General features: G+C 37.8%; 1 protein-coding gene across 3 annotated transcripts in view; it reads left to right on the forward strand.

Moving 5' to 3' along the window:
- The window catches only part of ABCC4 (ATP binding cassette subfamily C member 4), a 136,631-nt gene that overhangs the window by 23,531 nt on the left and 93,370 nt on the right, over positions 1 to 19,730 (forward strand). For all 3 annotated transcript variants that reach the window (XM_053971651.1, XM_053971652.1, XM_053971653.1), the window contains exons 7-13: positions 2,446 to 2,571; positions 5,349 to 5,598; positions 7,208 to 7,312; positions 11,507 to 11,596; positions 11,959 to 12,150; positions 13,669 to 13,763; positions 13,870 to 13,956. In XM_053971651.1, the coding sequence (XP_053827626.1) occupies positions 2,446 to 2,571; positions 5,349 to 5,598; positions 7,208 to 7,312; positions 11,507 to 11,596; positions 11,959 to 12,150; positions 13,669 to 13,763; positions 13,870 to 13,956 (945 nt within the window). The remainder of the gene's footprint in view (positions 1 to 2,445; positions 2,572 to 5,348; positions 5,599 to 7,207; positions 7,313 to 11,506; positions 11,597 to 11,958; positions 12,151 to 13,668; positions 13,764 to 13,869; positions 13,957 to 19,730) is intronic.

A 19,730-nucleotide genomic window follows, 5' to 3' on the forward strand; every position in this document is an offset into this window, starting at 1 on the left:
GAATGGTTTTTAACATCATAGAGGGGTCTTCTCGGATTGAAAATTTTCAGGTCCTTTATTACTGCACTTTCTTATTGACATGCTATGTGAGCATGTATTGGACTGATCTGTTTGTACTCTGAACTTAATATTTTTGAAACCAGGGACGTGTCTTTCTCTGCAGTAATTTACTATCAATGCACTGGATGTCTGTATACTTGAAGCCATTACTCAACACCACTGAGCTCGTGGCTTCTGATATGTATGTACAAAATATGCTTATTGCAAAGTAGGGGAGTGTAACTTGAAAAAATTTTTAAAAAGACCACTCCCCTAATCTCCTGAGCATTTTAAAGCCATTTGAAATGGGATGGTTACTATGATGACATTTCAGCAGGAAAACTGAAAAATTGGTTTGTGAGAACTACAGCCTTTTTTGAGTCACACCATTTTAAAAAAAGAAACCTCTGTTAACTTTATTATTTATTCCATCATCTTCAACTTTCTATTATGTGGAGACCAAGCCTGGAAGTTAGTTGACTTTCAGGATTGTAGCTGAGAGTTGTTTGCTGCTGCAGAGCCATGAGCAACACATGCTAATTTTGCCTTTTCCAGTGGTGGTGTGTCTATGAGGAAGAAATGATAAGCTATTACGTTATTTAAGGAATTGTTTTTCTGTTACTGTTTCTTTTTGGAAAAAAGGAAGTGAGGGAGTAGCAAAGATAATCTCATTCCGTGTCGATGTGGTTGGTTTAGGCTAAGTGATTTTCCTCAGTGTTATTAAGAATCTGTGATTGCACTAGGGCTAAGTTTCTGAATGCCTTTTGCTAGTTCCCTTGTATAAATATGTTTTAGTGCCCTGCTTCAGCCATCCTAACATTTATGGAATGCTGGTGCCGAGAATTTTTTTTAAATGATGAGTAGGTGCTTGAAATTCTTTCAACTTGTGTTCTTTAATTATGGTGATTTCTTCCAGTGTATCAGAGAAATATTACAGGGGACAGGTTAAGCTGAGAAAGCCCAGTCACACCTTCTAAAAAGATTTGAATTTTTTTTTAATGATCTCTGAATCTTGACTTTCATTGTTATATGCGAAAATAAGTAATTTAGCCGGTAAAGGTATGTTTTACAAAAACAAGGTCTACCATAGCTATCCATATGCAAAGTGTTTGTCTACATGAATGAATTCAGAATTATAATAGGATCTATTAGCATGATTTATGCATTTACTATGTGGCTTCTAACTTTCAATGCTTTTTTCCTAATTGTTGGGGAAGATGAAATAGCAAAGCCCTATAAATATGATGGCCTGGCAAAAGAGTCAGAAAATACAGATATTGAGATGAAAACAAGGTTTGAAATACCAAACCTTAATCACTGAGCATCTCGAAAACAATAATACAGCCAAGCTGAAAGCAATCCCCCCTTCTGATAGATCCAAAGGTCAAATGGAATGTTCTGTCTCACCCCCCGATGTATGGTTCATCCCACACCTGTAACCCTCCCCTGAAGTATCAGGTATCTGTAACCCCATTGGCCCAAGTCCTGTTCCAGCCCACCTTGAAGCCCCCTGATAAGGCGTGGCCGAGGGACCGGACGCCCTCTTGGACCTTCCTCTTGGGACGCTCACCTGGAACCCTCTCTCTCTCTCTCTCTCTCTCTCTCTCTCTCTCTCTCTCTCTCCCCCGCTCTCCCTGGGCCTGCCATGAGTTGCGGCTGGCAACTCCAAGCAGGGCCCTTCATCCTTTGCAATAAACCACATGTTCTAAAGACCCGACTTCAGAGATCCTTCATCCCCACCCATCCAAACCGTCCAGGAGCCCAGCAGTCCCCGCACCTAATTAAAACTGTGACTTTATTATTTAATTATATATATTTTCCATTTTTTCCATCAGTGCAAACATAGTGTGGGACTAAACCAGAGATATTTAGATTAGTGTTAATTACAATTAATGCATAAATAATATTTATTTTTTAAAGAAACCATATCTAAACTATCTCATGAATTATGGCTCATGTACTAAGTAATCTCTGCTTCAAGTACAGTTAATCCTAAAAAGTCACAAATGAGGTAAATTTCTGTAACAACATCAGAACTTTATGACAAGGGTGGTTGTTTTGGCATTTTGAAATATTTCTAAAGTAATTTTCTGATTTTTGTTTACTTCTAAATGCAAGAAACAACAGAGATGTTGTTTAAGGAATACTGCATGTTTGCACAAACTGACATATAGTTCTGAACACTGAATCAGCTCTCAGTTCCCTGAGAAGCAGGAATACACACATACCAAGTCTGTCTGCTGTGTGTTAGCTTTAAGATACTGATCTTCAGGAAAACCCTTTAATGCAATTACAGTTTTGTGAATCATCTTTACAAATAAAAGCAAAAACTTCACACATATGTTATGTGTTCATAAATTGTCTTCTTTAGGGAATCTGAGAATTTTTCCTTTGTCGTATTTTCAGAAGCAAGACAGCTGCCTTAACCGATGTCAGGATTAGGACCATGAATGAAGTGATAAGTGGTATGAAGATAATAAAGATGTACGCTTGGGAAAAATCATTTGCGGAACTTGTGAATGGTTTAAGAAGGTAATCCTGGAAAGATACAGCTTGATATATGATCAGTGTAATTTTCCATTTTTTACATGTGAATTACTGCTTTATTTTGTGCTTTAAAATACAGTTTGCATGCGCTTTTGGAGCTTTTTTTTTTTTAATTTTATATAGCAAGAGTGGAGGAATGAAGATACATTCTAAGGGAATAAAAAATTTTAAAATCCTCCAAACTTCAGTAATTCAGGCTTTTTTATGCTTCCTCTAACAGTTGTGTTCAAAATGAGCAACTAATAAACTCTAGCAGTTGTAATGCAGCAATATCACCCTCCTTTTATGCATTTTATTACTCAAGCTACCTGGGAAAGGTAGAAGGGAGAAAGACAGCAGGTCAGAAATTCCATTGTTATTCAACTGGCAAGGCAAGCTGTGTTTGGTATCCTAAGACATTTCATTTCAGAGATTCTTTGATGTCAGATTAAAACATACTAATGTGTTTGATTTTCAGTCAGTATTTGCCCTTCTACTTGACACTGTAATAGCATTCAGTACTAAAGGTTAACTGTAGGAGTTTGGGTGTGTATTTCTTATAAACTGATTTTCATGTCATGTCCCTCTCCAGCATATGAATAGAAGGTTGCTATCCTGCTGCAGATTATCTGACTTTTTTAGTTTTAAATGTTAGATTCTGGAAATCCTTTTCTTAAAAGGATTTTCCTTTCCATCCATGTGCAGGCTTGCAAACTTGCAAATGTTCCCTGAGATGTTTCTTCCCATGCACATAATTGCTTCCTCAGTTGGATTATAGAATCCTGTGATCCTAGAATGTTCATGACTGCTGGGAAGCTTTACTGTCTTGCATGGAGCCAGAGAGAATATTTCTTTATTGAAAGCTTCCTTAGACTAGGTTGTATTCACATAGCTAAATTTTAGATTTCCATGTTCAACACCTCATTAGGATTAGAGGCTTCTTTTTTAATGTTGGAAGACATTAAAAAAACAACACATCTTAAGCCCTCTTTCCTTTCTTGAACTGTGTTGTGGAAAACTGTAATTAAAAGTCTTAAATTTAGCCAGATGCTTTATTGTCCAGTATTTCCACATTGGCCCTTGACAGTGGCTAAGATGCCATCTGAACTCCTCCATTGCTCTTTTTTCTTGTATCTGTGTTAGTTTCCTTTTATGTAAGTTTGTGCCTCAAGACAGTGTAATATATTATATGCAGCCTGCAGGTAGGCTATAATTTATCTGGTATTTATGGAGAGTAGCACAAAAAACTTGGCGATTATCCACAGATAATGAGAGGATTATTAAGAATTTTTAAAGGGTGGGAAAAGACTTTCATCCAGGGTTATTGAAGTAATTGAATTAGACCTAATTCAAATAGGTTACATACAAATGCTCTTTCTCTGTACTCTGGAGGAGATTAGAGATGGTGAACCCTTAAGCTGAAAAAAGAAGTCTTTGAAACTCTTTAAAAGTCTTGTCAGTTCAGCCAATTTGGCAGATATAGTGGGAAAGTTGCTTAACTAGTTTTCCAGTAGTGCATCCTGCATCCTTTTCTTCATTAAGTGGTTACTTAATTTACTTCAAATTGTATAATCACAACTTGAGTTTCTAATCTTGATGTATAGTTCCAAGTGGAAGGCGATCAAAATTATTAACATTTTCCCTAAGAATTGCCAGAATATGTGGAAAGAGAAATTAGGAATTGTTTTGGGATTTTATATTTGATAGTACTAAGCAGACAAAAAGTAGAATATGTGGGGAAGGAGTAAGTTGTTTTGGCTGCCTTGATAAAGGAAAATGATTATATTAATAAGGAGGTAAGCCTGATAGCATCCACATTGTAGCAGATGATAGTGCAGTAATATTTTGAGTACTGGACTTGTTGACTCATTTAGAAGTGGAAACTGCAATTAAATGAAATGGAAATTGAGAACAAGTGCATCAGCAGCTTTTGAGTTGCTGGAGGGAGACTTATGTGTCTGTGCGATACTTCAATCACTATTTAGCTTGGGCAATGACTGGCAGAACAGTTGGCCTCACAGGTCAGTTTTCTTAATTTATGAACCAGAATTCCTAGAGCAAAAGAAGTCAGGAGCAGGGTCCAAACTGGGAATGATTTAGACTGAAATGAAAGGGACTATTCTAAATCCTGTGATACAGCTTGAGCAACTGAATAATGGCAGATACTTGGGCCATGGGAAAACTGTTGATCTTCTGGAAATTGCCCTGTTTTTTTTTGACTGCAGAGAATGTGTTGGTCTTGTCATGAGTTTTGTGACTGAACTCTACTGGATTTTGATATTGGAAGAATAAGGAGTTTGTGGGTGCTTGGCCTTTATACAGGTTTTTTTTTCCTCTTTGCTATTGCATGCAACCCAAAAATACTGGAAGTAGATTAGAATCTGAATTAAAATACTAGTTTGACTAGGGAAGAAAAAAATAGTATGTTAGTTTTCTGATTCTGAAAAATAATTTTTTTCTATAGCTATTAAGATATTAAATATAATGAATTTCTCCTTTGATTTTCCAAGCCTCTTAAATTCTGGTTGGGTTTTTTTGTTTGTTTGTTTTGGGTTGTGGTTTTTTTTGTGGTTTTATTTTTGTTTGTTTGTTTCTGGTTTTGTTTTGTTATTTACCATATAGCATGTTTTCTTCACAGTTGTTTGCATATGAGTTGGGGTGGTGCAAGGGGAGGAGAAAGGATATGAAAGTAGAATCCTGAGAGGGGGTTTCCCTCATCCTATTGTTGAGGGTAGTAGTAATTGGGAAGATTAATGTGATTTTTTTATGTTTTGCATTTTTAGGAAGGAGATTGCCATGGTTATGAAAAGCTCCTACCTTCGAGGACTGAACTTGGCCTCGTTCTTTGTGGCAAGCAAAATAACAGTGTTCATGACTTTCATGGCGTATGTGCTTCTTGGCAACGTCATCTCTGCGAGCAGGGTATTTGTGGCAGTGTCCCTGTACGGAGCAGTGAGACTCACAGTGACCCTGTTCTTCCCTGCAGCTGTGGAGAGAGTGTCCGAGTCGGTGATCAGCATCCGACGGATCAAGGTAGCGTTACTGCCTGGGAGGGGGTGTGCATTCCTTCTCTTACTCTACCTTTGTTTTGATGTCACTGACAAACGCAGCCTTATTATGGTTTTGCAGTTTGAGATTTGTAATGAAATAAACTGTTCTGGAAACGGAACAGGGGTACAAAAAACATGACATGCACTGTAGGCTGGGCTGAGATGTAGGAGAAAAGTGTGCATGGCAAAGAAGTGTTGCAGACATTTCTGAAGTAAAAGGACTGTGTGTACAGCAGGCGTGCTGGGATTGGGGTTTGAAGAGCAAAGCAGGCAGATGGGAGCTATAGGATTCATATTTCACACTGCAGTACCCTGTCATCTGTGGAGGACAGGTGTGAACCCCAGCTGCTTTCTTGTGGCTGCTTTCAGTGCTGGAGTGAAGACCCAAATTCAGTTAGAAAAAGCATTGGCACTGATGTCTGGTGCTAACAGAACAAGAGCTGTACACTGTGTACACTATGGACCTCTGTGTTAAAGTGCTTTGCCTCTCAAGGCACTCCGTAACAATGCCTACCAGCTGGAGTCTGAGCAGTACCTCTGTGCCTGCAAAAGTCTAGCAGTAATCTCCCTGCCCTCCCTGGCTCCTGACATCCTCCTTCTGCTTCCTCTTAGTTACTGCCTTCCGTAAGTCTTCAGCAGCTATCTCACATCTGCAAACTATTAGCTAAGTACTCGTTAACTAGTCTTGGCTTCTACGATCAAGACTTCTCTTCCCAAAATGTTGTCTGCTGCTGCCTATTTAAGGTCCTTAGACTCTGTGAGTCAAAGGATAAAAGAGGTTTTTTTAGGTTTTGTCGTAAAACTATGGCAGCTGTTAACCTGAAAAGTTTTCTGTGGAAATAGTCCCTTTCCTTTCTAAAGATGTTTGGGCTATTTATAATCTAGCATCAGACAAGGTGTGGTAGAAATGTGGCTATGGTACAAAGTGCATGCTTTTGCAAATTGAAGGAAAAGTTTGCTGACTGGGATGTAATGTAGAATAGAAGTGCAGTAGTGAAAGTGAAGTGAGTCAGCTTTGCAGATGTAAGCAGGTTTCTTTTTTTGTCAGTGTGCTGGACTTTAAAATGAGGAAACATTCAGATAGTGTTCTGTCTTCTCTTGGCCACTTGAAGAATGCGAAGTAGAGGCAGTCGACAGCTGCTTTCTGTGTCCTCGTTATTCTTCCAATGGAATAACATAAGCCTTTGTCATCAAAGCAGTGGAATGAGAAGGTGTTGCATTGAGGGTTTCACCTCTTCTGCATGGAAAAGGGGAGTTAAACAATTTTAAAAGTTCTTAGTGATTCAAGGAAAAGACAGGACAGATTCTTAAGATCAATTTCTTTCTGCAATTCTTTATTGAGCAGGTGATTGTTAGTCTCTCCTATTAAGTCTGCACTTTTGGAGATTTTTTGGGAGGAAGACCTAGCTAGTTACAGGTATGCTGTTGTAGTTGTGCATTGCCTTGGAAATGTAATTCTTTGATCAGTTCATGGTTGTTTTTTCCAACCCATAATTAATGTTCTGTATGCTGCCTTCAAAAAACATGTTTGGTTTCCTTTCCCATTCTCAGTCTCACTTTATGCAATATCCTCTGCTTTTCTTTTATTGCAGAACTTTCTGATGCTTGATGAGGTCTCACACTTCAAGCCACAACTGCATGGCAGTAACGAAAATATCATTCTTCACGTTCAAGATTTGACTTGCTCTTGGGATAAGGTAAGTTTACTTACGTATTAAGTACATTGGTGCTACTGTCATTTGAAGTCTAAAATGCAGTGTGCGTATGTATGGTGTGCTCTTACTTATTCCATCCTTTGTGTTAGAGAATCCTTTCAGTATGTTGAGCTAACTCTGTAGAATAGTACTGAAAATGCTATCAAGTGCATCTTAAAAGCAGCTATTTCTCAATACTATACTAAATTAAAAACTTTGCATTTCTCGGAGAAAATATTTCTTTTTATTAAGGAGCACTGTATTGTGGCTGAGGTACTCAAATTGGAATGAAGGACAGACAGCACAGCAAGGTCGGCCTTATTGTGTGGGGTTTTTTTTCTGTGAACTGAATGCTTGATCAATCCATTAGTCTAGAACCAGCACAATATTATACTTCTCACAACAGGTTTGAAAGCTTTAGAGACGAGTCAGCACGTATTTGTTTCTCTGTATTTTGAGACTGTTCAGCTGTACATTTTTTTCTGCTTAAAATGCACCAAACTCACCAAAGTGGCTAGAAGAATGGACAATAAATGTGATAAATTTATAATAAATCTCTTTTATGTAAGCAAGGCAAAGGTTGACTGTTTCTGTTTTAAAACTTTAATTGCTATGGTAAGCAGCAATTTGTGAGGAATTGGTGCTATTGCAGTCTGGCGGTATCCTCACACAAGAGAGACTTTAGTCTCCATCATAAGTGTGTGGAAGCTGTAAAAATTACTGTTGCATATAAATGTAATGCAAATAAGACATCACATTTCTAAGCCGTGTTCCCCTACCTGTGCTGTGTCCCAAGGAAGATCAGGTGTGAAAACCTATGTGAGGACCTACCTACTTGTAGCTACGTAGCTGCAAAAGAAAATTGCTGTTTTATCTTCTACTTTATTTATTTATATGCCTGCTTTATTTTCTCAGACTTCTCTGTGGCATCAATATTTCTGAGGCATTGACCAAGCTTTTAAAAATTAATAGATTTGAAGAAGTTGATTGTAAATACATTCTAATGCAAAATGCAGTGTATTGCTTAATCTTTGTTTTCTTCTCAAACTGACTTTGGTACCACCATTAACAATTTACAGGAAATGGTTGCATAAAGTGCCCATAAAACACTTTTTTTTCATTAGTTGTTTATATTGCATAAAGCAGGGTAACATGACTGGAATTACTGGTTTCCTTTCAGTTAAAACCAAAACCCAAACCCAAACCCGTTCATTGTAACTTCCATTTTGATATTTAATTGCAGTGTGCATGGGAGAAGAACAGTTCTCTCAGAACTGTTATTATCTGCTCAAAAGGGTTCTACTATTTACTCTTAATATGATGCACAATAATTTTATAGACTTGCTCACTGAAAAAAGTGGTAAGTTCTGATAGAGACGAGTTATGAAACGAAAAATACAAATATGTTATCCTTTGTCAAGCAGCAGGCTTAGCTTGATACCCTGACTAGGTTTCTCAAGACACTTTGGATGTCTGTACAGACACTCTAGAGCAGGGTGATAATTTGTTTTTTGTTTTTTTTTCTTTAGAGATTGTATGCCAAAAGTGATTCTAAAAAAAAAACCAAGAAGCAACCCATGAATCCAAAATCACTTGATGTAAAAAAGGGATTAGCTACACTTTTAGGAAAACAGCCTAACATGGTGTTTATTACAGTTTCTTAAAAGATAAACAAAACCCATTAATTCCTTGTCACACTCTTGTTTCACTTAGGGCAAGTATTACCTTGAGTACCACAGGATAGTCTAATACCAGTGCGGAACTAGGATTCTTCAGTGCAGCTTTTTACTGATGTTCTTGAATTTACAGACCAGTCTGTCTGCTCAACTTCAGATTAAAATCTCAGCATTCGAGCAGAGGCCAAATTTATCCCTTGTAATTCTAGTCCTTACATGAGAAGCCTAAGTAATATAGTACTTCAATGCAATATATGATCTCTGTGTCCCTTAGGTGGGCAGAACTATTTCATTTTCTTGTGTGTAGGATGTGTAAGGTCTGCTCAAGCTCACCTAAGGAGTTGCCCCCCTGATGGGATCATTCTTGTGTCCTCTTGTCCTTGCATTCTCTGTCTGTTGCCTCCCTTATGCTGTTGTTAATGCTGGTTTGTATGACCTTGTGGTGAAGCAGTTTGGAAGGATAAAGCAATAGAAAATGAACCACTTTTAATGAGATCAGTTTTCTGATAGCTGAGTCCCATAAACAATGCATGCAAGGTTAGGCAGAAGGAAGAAAGTTAGAGACACAGCAAGTTGACAGGGCACTGGGGAGCTGGGACATTTCTGATAAAGAGCTGTCAGGTGTACTTATCTGCAATATTAGTCTGTGCTCTAATTTAAGTGCCTCAGTTTAGTGCCTAAAAGTAGGTGTGGTGAATTCAGGACAAATTGTCTTTAATTATAAGGAATGCTATTTTGCAAAAATATTGTGCTCCTTAGGTGTGTGTGGCTGTGCTGTTTGCTTGAATTACTATGTTCATGCAGGCTCTATGTTAACTTCCAGTACTGCTTTAATGTATAGTATGGAAGTAATAGTTCAAAAACTTTTAAAAATACTTTCTGTATTTTTTTTTTTGCTCTTACCTTATATTTTTTTTAAGTTTTTGATGTGGGTGGAAATGTCTTTGCACTTCTGTGAATATAGAAGCACAACCTCAAGAGGTCTGAAGAAGGGCCTGTGTGTCTGAAAGCTTATTTATTTTTCCATATAGACACTGATTTAGGAAGAGATACTTTCTCTTCCTACAAACTCTGTATTAAAAAAAGAAAATCTTTGGCTGCCATAAATTTGTTGAGTTCTCCTGACCTTAGCACTTAGGTGAGCACCTGAGCTGTGTACTCTGGGGAGAGGAATCAACTTCGAGGTCAGGTGCGGCTTTGGGAGGGTGGTGGGGTTGTGCAGAGAAAAGGTAAAAAGTCCCGCGGCTGCCACCTTGTGGAAATGTACAATGGCAGCAAGAGTGGTTTAGGAGAGCTGCACAAGGAGCCCGAGTTCAGCTTCTGGCAGCATGAGGATCTCCTGCAAGCCCTGCAGTGTGTCTGAGAGCTCTGGCAGCGGGGCTGCCTGCCAGGGATTTCTCCTGGCACGAGTGAGCACTTGTATGCTATCCCAGCCATCATAGATGTGGAAGGATACTGGATTTCTCTTTCTTCCCAAATACTTTGAAATGAATTGCAGTCTTTCTCCTTTTGCAGTCCCTAAACATTTTTGTCTTGTGCCATCTTTTGTGTGGAGCTAGGGTGGTGGTTTTTTCAATCCCTAGAACTTCAAAAGGTGGCTGGAGATTTTAAGGTATTATTTACCTTGCTTTTCTGTTTTTGGAGGTTAAAGTTGGGTTTTTGTTTAGTCCTTTAATCAAAGTACTTTTTTTGGTTTTTTTTTTTTTTAATGCATATATTTTACTGTCTGCATTTCTGTGTCAGTCATGCTTAGTCCAGGCGAAGATGCACGTGAAGGCAGATTGTATTACAAAGGTGTTTTGCTATAATGAGAGGGAGCTGCACAAGGTCCTTAGAAATTGCTGTTCAGCATAGCTGTTAAAGACCTGAACATCCTTTCTTTCCACAAGTAAGCATTTTTGCAACCTTGGTGGGAGAGGTGCAACATATGTTGGGAAATAAGCTCATCCATAAGGTAAAGGATAGGCCTACTAGAAAGGAATATTAAACAGACACTCCTAGGGTAGTATGAATGAATATCCAGCATACAAGATGAAGTAATGTAAAATCAAATGGCATTTTTATGGTTTTACTTTGGATAGAGCCTTGACTAGAGCAAACACAGCCCTGGCTTTCCTGAGGCTCTGAGAACCTCAGCCCTCCTTTTTGCTGTGTGCATGGAGTCGCTGAGGGTGTTGCTCTGGGGCTGGGAATGCTGATGTGGTGGCCAGTACAGAGTTCGTGTTCCCAAGGCTGCCACCCAGATATGTGGGCTCTGAGGAAGCCCTGCTTTTGCTGCCTTTGGCCTCCTTATTCCTTGAATGCTGTTTCAGCTGTGTTGCATGTTTGTGAGAAGGGATGAGGGTATTTCAAAAGTGTTTGTGAATTACTGAAAAGGCAAAAATCATGTGCCTGAAAATATGGTGGACATATGGACTGATAGTTTATAGTGATGTATGCACTTTGTTTTCTGTTTCTAAAACTTATTTTGATGGTTTATATTTCATTACTGAGAAATACTGACTTTTTCTCAAATCCCCAGAGTTTAGAAACTCCAACACTTCAACAAATTTCGTGTACTGTCAGACGAGGGGAGTTACTGGCTGTGATTGGTCCTGTAGGAGCTGGAAAAGTAAGTCTCAATATTTACATCATTTCATGAGGCTTTTGAGCCTAATAAATGTGAAAACTAGAAACCTGAAAATATACAGTTCCTTTATGTGTATAATTACACATTCCATATCAGGATACTGGCATTTAAGATAGACCAATGTCCTTCTGGGTGGGCAGGAGGTGATGAGGAGCTTAACAGTATTTTGTGTGTTGCTTCAAGACTGTATGGAAAGGGTACTAGTGCTTTTCTACTGTTAGTAGTAGTTTGAGACACAAGGTGAAATAGGCCATCGTGGTAGTAAACACTGCTTAATTTCTGTGATGTCTTTAGTGCAACCAGACTTTTAAATTTTTACTTCATTTTTTTAAAATCTTTTCCAGTCTTCGCTCTTAAGTGCTGTGCTTGGTGAACTGCCTAAAGACAAGGGTTTGATAAATGTTACTGGAAGAATTGCCTATGTTTCACAGCAGCCTTGGGTGTTTTCTGGCACTGTAAGAAGTAATATACTGTTTGACAAGGAATATGAGAAAGAAAAATATGAAAATGTTTTAAAAGTCTGTGCTCTTAAAAAGGTAAGGCTTTGAGTATTTTATTTCCATCGTTGTTTTTATTTTATTGCTCTTTCAGACCTGTGGTACATGCTGCAATGTACAGTATTTGGAATTGTTATAAGTAGCATGTGCAATAACTCCTGTTGCTTAGCAGAAATGTGTAGTTATTTTTGCCATCCTTGTGTAAGGCGTCCTCTTCTAATTCCCAAAACTTTCACTAGGGGGAGGTATAGCATGTGTGAAACACTGACAAATTTGGGGAAAGCTGTTCCCTATTTTTTTGTTTCATGATTACGTTTTAGCCCTTTTCACGCGTATTATGGTAGGGCTGTGTGCAAATGCAATAAGAGGCAGAAAACAAATGATCAAGCTAGCACTCTCTGTGACTTTTGTTTCATAAATATCCTATATGCTTTCCTTTGAAATAAATGTTGTGTTTACTGACTATTATGCATTGCAAGCAGCTATCAAAAGAACCTTAGGACTATGTACTGGAGAACTTGCTGAACCCAAGTAGTTTTATGAAAAAAATATATTCGAAAGGTTTGTGTGCAAAGGAGTTTGTGACATGAGATAGAGAAGAGGATTAAGCCAGATTTGTCAAGAAACAGACATTTTGCTTGGCAGTTAAAAAGGTTTTGTGCAGCATGTTATGATATTTCTGTCAGCAGCGACACAGGTGAAAAGCAGATGGTTACTGTAATGAACGTTTTTTGCAAGATTTTTACACTTAGCAGATATAGTTTTAGTATCTCCTGCTGATATTCAATCATGCTGTTGTCTAAACTTAAAGCTTTAATGACTTTAAAAGACAGCAAACAGCATTTTAAAAATCCCCACTTCATACTGATGGTAGATTTGCTTTCACAGTTTTCTTGCAAATTTATGTGTCTTATGAAAGCTGTGAATAAGCTTTCAGAATATGTTTTGTAGCTTAATGTAAAACTTCTGTATTTCCTGAATAGGAAATGCAATAATATGACATGGAACACCGTATAATTTTGTTGTGTTATCCACAGTCCTGAAGTCCCAAATTAACCAAATCTGTGTGATGAATGTTGTAGCTATTTTTCCTGAATGCGTTGCAGTAAGAATAAAAAGAACGCAGTATTTAGGGATATTGGCAAGATAATTTACTGATAATAGTTAGTTCAGTTTTTATTTTTTGTGACAGCTAATTTTATTCAAATAAAACTGAATAAATTTACTGTTAGACTTTTTAGTATTTTATTTGATTTTCTGAATCACTAATAAATATTCCTTGTAAGATTAAGAATAGTAGTGCACTTTCCTCTGGCACAGCTGTAGAAAAAGGGAACTTTAGGATCTCATCTATTTTTTCTGCTTTCTCAATTACCTTCTGCTGAAAGTAAAGAGTCATAAAGTAACTGCAGATATTACATTTAGTATGAAACCTTACATTTTAATGTGTTACGTTAATACTTTTCAAGTAAGAAATGTTATGTTGAAATAGCTTTGTCAGTCTTTGAGATGAAAATGATTTAAAAAATACTTTTATCTGTTCTTTCGTGTTCGCAGGACTTGGAATTATTGGCAAATGGTGACCTGACAGTAATAGGAGATCGTGGAGCTACTCTGAGTGGGGGACAGAAGGCCCGTGTAAATCTGGCCAGGCTAGTGGTTTTTGCTGTTTCTAAAATTTATAAATTGTCAGACTCCAGTGACTAAAGCAAACTAATGTAAGAGTTTGTGATACTGACATTTCTTTAAACCTTTTAGAGCCGTGTATCAAGATGCAGATATCTATCTTTTGGATGATCCACTGAGTGCAGTAGATGCCGAAGTTGGAAGACATTTGTTTGAGAAGTATGTTACTGCTTTATTTTAATATAAAATGCAACTATTATATTGTAATTCCTTATCAAAAAACTTGAGAAAGCATTTCTGGGGAGATGGATTTCTTCACAAAACTTTGTACATCCACTTTCTGATTTGTTTTTCCCCTATTTTATATAATTGGAAGATACAGGGTATTTTTCTTCTCCTCTGTGTTTTGTTGATTTTGTTCTTTATTTTTACAAGCCCTGTAAAAATCTGTTTTGAAGATATTATAGATAGAAATATTCTTAAGGGAATATGTGCCATATTCTAAAGGAAAATGTCAAGTTTCATACATGAGTATTGACGTTTATGAATAATGGGGTTTACGAATATTAGTACTGAGTGAAAAATAAAATGCGGCGGGATTTTAAATCACTTCTTAGTTTGCTACAACTTTACTTGCTAGTAATAAGCACTTAGTTCAACTGGCTAAAGGAGAGAACAGAACTGTCTTAGATTCTCAAATAATTTTTCATTTTGTTTCTTGAAATTTCTCTTGGGTAGGTGAAACAGGGCATGTGGTCTGTAGAGTAGACTGCAGAGAGCAGAAATAGAAGGAAACAGAGTGTACAAGTTTACTATGCAAGAGAGGGATACTGGACCTTCCCCCATTTCCAAAGAAACAGGAGAGTGTTCATTAAAAGTCAGGTTCCTTTTTCAGTGAGTTTCTTCTCCTCCATCCCTCTGAAACTGTCTAATCTAAGGCATATAGGTGAGTATCAGAATAATTTGGTTAGTCCCAGCCAGTGTTTTGTCCTTACTTCTTCGTAGCATGCAACTCTCTATGTTAAAAGGCAAAATCTAGAATTTGCTAGAAGGAAAAGCTTCTGTCGATGAAATTCAGTGGTCTTTGGTTGAGGCCTTTGATAAATGTGTTTTGTTTAGCATACTTGCATCCTTTGAATTCCATGCTCCAAATACATGAATTAATTTGGTTTTACTATTCTCTCCTGTCCTCCCCTAGATAATAATAAAAACTTGCAGAAATGGTCATAGAAATTGCACTGAGTAGCAGTGGCATGCACATTCTTTTTCCCCATACAGGGAAGCTTTTAGTATCTAAATTTGAAAATTGTACATCCTGTTAATATTTGCAGTTTCAAATCTGGACCCTCTGAAACCCCGTAAATGTCTTGCTTTATTTTACTGATATCTTCAAAAGGCTATTGTTTGTTTCTGTCAGCAAGTAGGGAGTAAGAGTTTTATGATGCATGGGCTTTACGTTCATTTTTCAGCTGCCATGACTGATAGATGGAGTTCATCACCTGTAGTTCACGTGCACTATCAAATTCCTTTAGTGCCTGTTGAAGCTTTCTAGGCTTCAGCTGCTGCTTTTCTGTTTCTGCACAAGATCTCTCTGCAACTCCTGCATCTATCTGACTGTATCAGTGCCTGAGTTCTGAAAGTGCACCTACCTGAGCTGTTAACCTGTCTCCCTGAAGTCTTAAGGTCTCCTCATGAAGAGGGAGACAAGAGAGTACCCTGATGCCTTGTGAAGGAGGTCAGGCTGCCTCTTCAGCTTACTCTACTTTTCATATGAGCTGTGACATTGGCAGCATCTTCATTCTACTGCAAACCTCGAAGTGTGGATTTTTGCATGTGCAAAACCATAAAGGAGATAGAAGCCATTGCAGTGTGTTTTGCTGATAAGTGTGTGAAGATGAGGAGGAATAAGGAGGTTATCTCAGAGAATTTGAAACTCAGACAAGTAGCTGGGGTTGTTTCTGTACTTTCATTTTTTCTCCACAGTTCCAGATCAGATTGAGCAAAACACAAAGTGGAATGAAAGCATTTTTTAGAAAATGGACTGGGTGGAGTAGTAGTGGGAAGGAAAACTGAGCAATGCCTCCCTGCACAAGATTTTAAGGGAGGGTTTTTTACAAACAGAAGTTTTCTTCTGAGGCCTTCATGGAATCTGTAAAGTTACTGCAGGTAGTGGGGAGAGCGTTATGTTCAGTAAGTTGCTTTGAGAAACAAGGCAAGACATGTCCTTTAGTGCTTCCTGGATAATGCTAGAAATGTGGAGAAGACAGAGAGCACTTGGGCAAAAATGATTTCTTAGAATATGGTGCTGAGGAATGTCCAAAACGCCACTTCTTGCAGGCTGCTCCCCCAGGAGTCCAAACCACGAGGCTTAAAACAATGGATGAGATGGAAGAAACAGGGGATTTTTTAATGAGAATCTGAAGTGGATATTGTTCAGTTCACTCACTCTTTTTTTTCTTGTAATTTTATATTAAAGTTTTTTTTTGGTTTTTTTTTTATGAGGGTCTAGTCTATGTGTTTACAAAGATAGGTATGTTCCTAGTAATTCCCCAAAGCGATGGCATATGGATGACTGGTTCATTACATTTGCTGCTTTTCTGTATTCTATTCAGCTACTGCAGTAAGTAGTTCAAAACATATAAATACTTTTCAAATGAGAAAGAATGCAAGTAGCACAGCTCCAGTGGGAAAACAGACCATGATATTATTAATAAAGGACTTTGGCTCTTAAGAATTTTTTCGTGATTCAGATAAGTTGTTCTGTGGATGATGGAGTAGATAAAGGCATTTTTTCAATTAATTCCTCTTTCCTGGTCAGATTCCTTGGAAGGTATAAACTAAAGATTTCCTGGTTTTGTATTATTTGTTACCTTTTTTCCTGTGAGTTCTTGATAATTAATAGTAGACATACTTCAGCCTTTTTCCAGTGGGGGCTTGCCAGGACAGTTATATGTTTTTTTACATATTTGTATTTGGATATGAAAAGATGCCTTTGTTTTATATTTATATACATAAAAATAGTTTTTAATTCACTTCTAAAAAATCCAATATTTTGAGACCTCTGGTTTCAAAATGAGGGACAGCCATCACAGATCCAGTAGCACATTTCTTTGTATGGTGCACTTTGGAGCAGGTGGGGATTTCTAAGAAAATAATTCAATTGCACTTGAATTATTTCTGGAGAAAAATCTCCAGGAATTTCCTACTCTCCCTTTTTATATATATATTGCTATAGATTATATGGTTTCACATCACATTTAAGTAAAGTTGTGTCACACCAGTGGTATTGACTCAAAAGTCCTGTTTTTAAGAGTGAGATTTATATTTCATCAGTCTTTTGGGGCATGCCTTTCTCTAGGTATTGTTACTTCCCATGTATCTTTTCCAGTGACAGGAGCTGTGTGCCAGTCTCAGTTGATGATCAGCCTGATTTCTTTCTTTTTCTCAGCTGTGTTTGTGAGAGTAGACAGAGTTGCAGGACAGTTTAGGAATCATTTAAAATAAGACCTAAAGTTGTGATGGTTCCTGGGAGTGGTATGCACATCATTCCTAGTATCAGGCAGAATTCACATAGAAAAAGTTCACAAAGATCTGCTTGAACACCAGGATCTCTGGCTCAAGAAGTTCCTAATATATGAACTCTGTAAGTTGGAAATGTGTGCCAGAGGAGCCATCTCCCTATGTACTTTCTCTAGCCATCCAGTGCTACCTGGTGCCTGGAATAGGTCAATGGAGTTTTGTGGACCAGTCATATTTATGCATGACTGGGACTTGTCATGAGATGGAGATAAATAATTATCAAGGCAGGCATAGAAACAGAAGCAGCAGAATAGAAATAGAGACAGCAGAGTAGAATGTGTAGGGTGTGTGGGTTCTTTGTCTCTGGCAAAGAAGAAAATTTTTAATTTTGTAAATTTTGAAATGTGCAAAACTAACTACGGGATTGTTCTCCCTAAACTTCTTAAATTTAAATGGAAGGGTGAGGAAAACAAATATAGGAAGTAAATTAATATAACAAAGGCTTTATGCCTGTGAGCGCTTCTGCATGTGCTTTAATTTCATTTTAGTGGTTATTTTCATTGAAATTAATATAAGTATTAACTAGAGTAAAGTTAAACCTACATGCGAACTTCCAAAAAGAAGAGAGAGAAAGAATGGTAAGGAAGAAAGTAGAATCATTAAAGAAGAGACATTTTGCAGAGGTTAAAGAAAGCTGGTTCTTGGAGATAAAAACTTAAAAAAGATTGAAGAAAAACTTGTCTCAAAGGAAAGCAGACCTGATAGGGAAGGAAGAACAAATGAGGATTTGTATGCACGTAGTACAAAGACTCTGCCTTTGTGCAGGGAGCACTGTGTTGTTGTAGGCCCCTTTCTCAGTGTCTCTTGCTTCATACTCTGCACTATCAAAGCTCAAGCTAATAATTTTTTAATTGTGTAGCAGTTTGCTGTCAAAGTGCAGTGGGTTTTTCGTATGGATTATAGTATCCTGTTACTTAAGTTTGTTAACTTAAATACTCTTTGTTATTTTTTTTGAATTGGAAGGGTGTGATTTCTAGAGAGGTCTGTCCTGATTCTGGTATTTCTGATGATGTAATAAGGTCATTGATGGTACATTTTCAGGTGATGGAAAATCAGGCAACGCTAAAGGCAGTTCTGGAAACAGATATTTGTGAAATTTTGGCTATGGGATGTGAATTGTAGGTGCATGCAGCAGGATAAAGTGCCAAGTGTTGAATCCATGAAGGTACAACGAGCAGGGATCACTAGTGTGGTAGTTAATGGAAAAGGAGATGTAGAGTGTAGTAGATCACAAACCCAGTATGACTCAGCAATGTCATGCTCTTGTTAAGGAAATGGCACCCTGGGATTTATGACCAGTACTATATGTGGCAGTACAAGTAAAATAATACTCCTATTATGTTTTGTACATGTAAGGTCTCAGCTGAAATAATGTTTCAATTTTGTGCCCTTCAAAAACTGTATAGATCAACTTCATACTCCAGTATAGGTGGTCAGGAACATTCAGGTGTCCAGGGCAGGGACGCAAAAAAAGAAAGAAACCTATCTGCTGCTTTAAAGAAAAGTCTGTTTGGAAGACTTCTTTATTACTTTTGTTTGTTTTTCTTTCATGTCTGGGGGAGAAAAACTTCAAGTATGAAGGGACCTTGTACACAGGAATGAACTGGTCTAGGGGCCCTTGGGGATGTAATGGATTGAAATTGCAGCAAAGGACTTGAACTTGAACTTGTGAGAAAAAAGTTGTAATGGCAAGGGTAGCTTGTCCCTAGAATACATTTTCTAGGGTGTTGAAATTTCTGTTCAGCTTAAACATGGAGAAGAACCCATTTAACTTCTGCAAGCAACATTTTTACATTTCAATTGATTCTTAGTTGGGGAAGAGGATGCAACTTTCACAGTCCCTTCATCTTGCTTTTTCTTGTACTCAAAAAAGGCTGAAGAACGTTTGGTGTTCTCTGGATCTCATGTAGCTGTATGCCCACATGTGTGTGTGCTTGTTGTGTATGTAATAAATGTGACAGTGGTGACTGGAGTTTGTGCAGCAGTTTGTCCTGTTGTCACGCATTAAGCGTGCTCACAGTCTAACAAAGAGTGCCTCTGAAGAGTAGTGGACAGTCCCAGGGAAGGTGAACTGCATGGGTTATAAAAGGCAGGTAAAAAGGTTGTTGCAGTGCTGGGCTGGCTCCAGCAGATGTTTGAACTCTTGGACCAGTTACATCCCCTGCTGAGAAGGCTTTCCTTGAGTTCTCTGTATCATCAGTGAGAAGGGGAGACATTATCAGATCGTGATTCACGTAGAATTGGGCTTTTCACCTGGTTGTTGTTCTTCAGTTATACAGAGCACTACTTCTAAAAGTAGATAGATGATGATACTAAGCCTTAATAAACCATTTGGAAAAATAAACACTTATGGACTATTTTGGAATGTTTTGGTTTGTTTTTTTTTTTTTTTCTTAAATCACTAGTACTGTTTA

This window comes from Vidua macroura, chromosome 2 (assembly GCF_024509145.1).
Source record: "Vidua macroura isolate BioBank_ID:100142 chromosome 2, ASM2450914v1, whole genome shotgun sequence".
NCBI classification, from domain to species: Eukaryota; Metazoa; Chordata; class Aves; order Passeriformes; family Viduidae; genus Vidua; species Vidua macroura.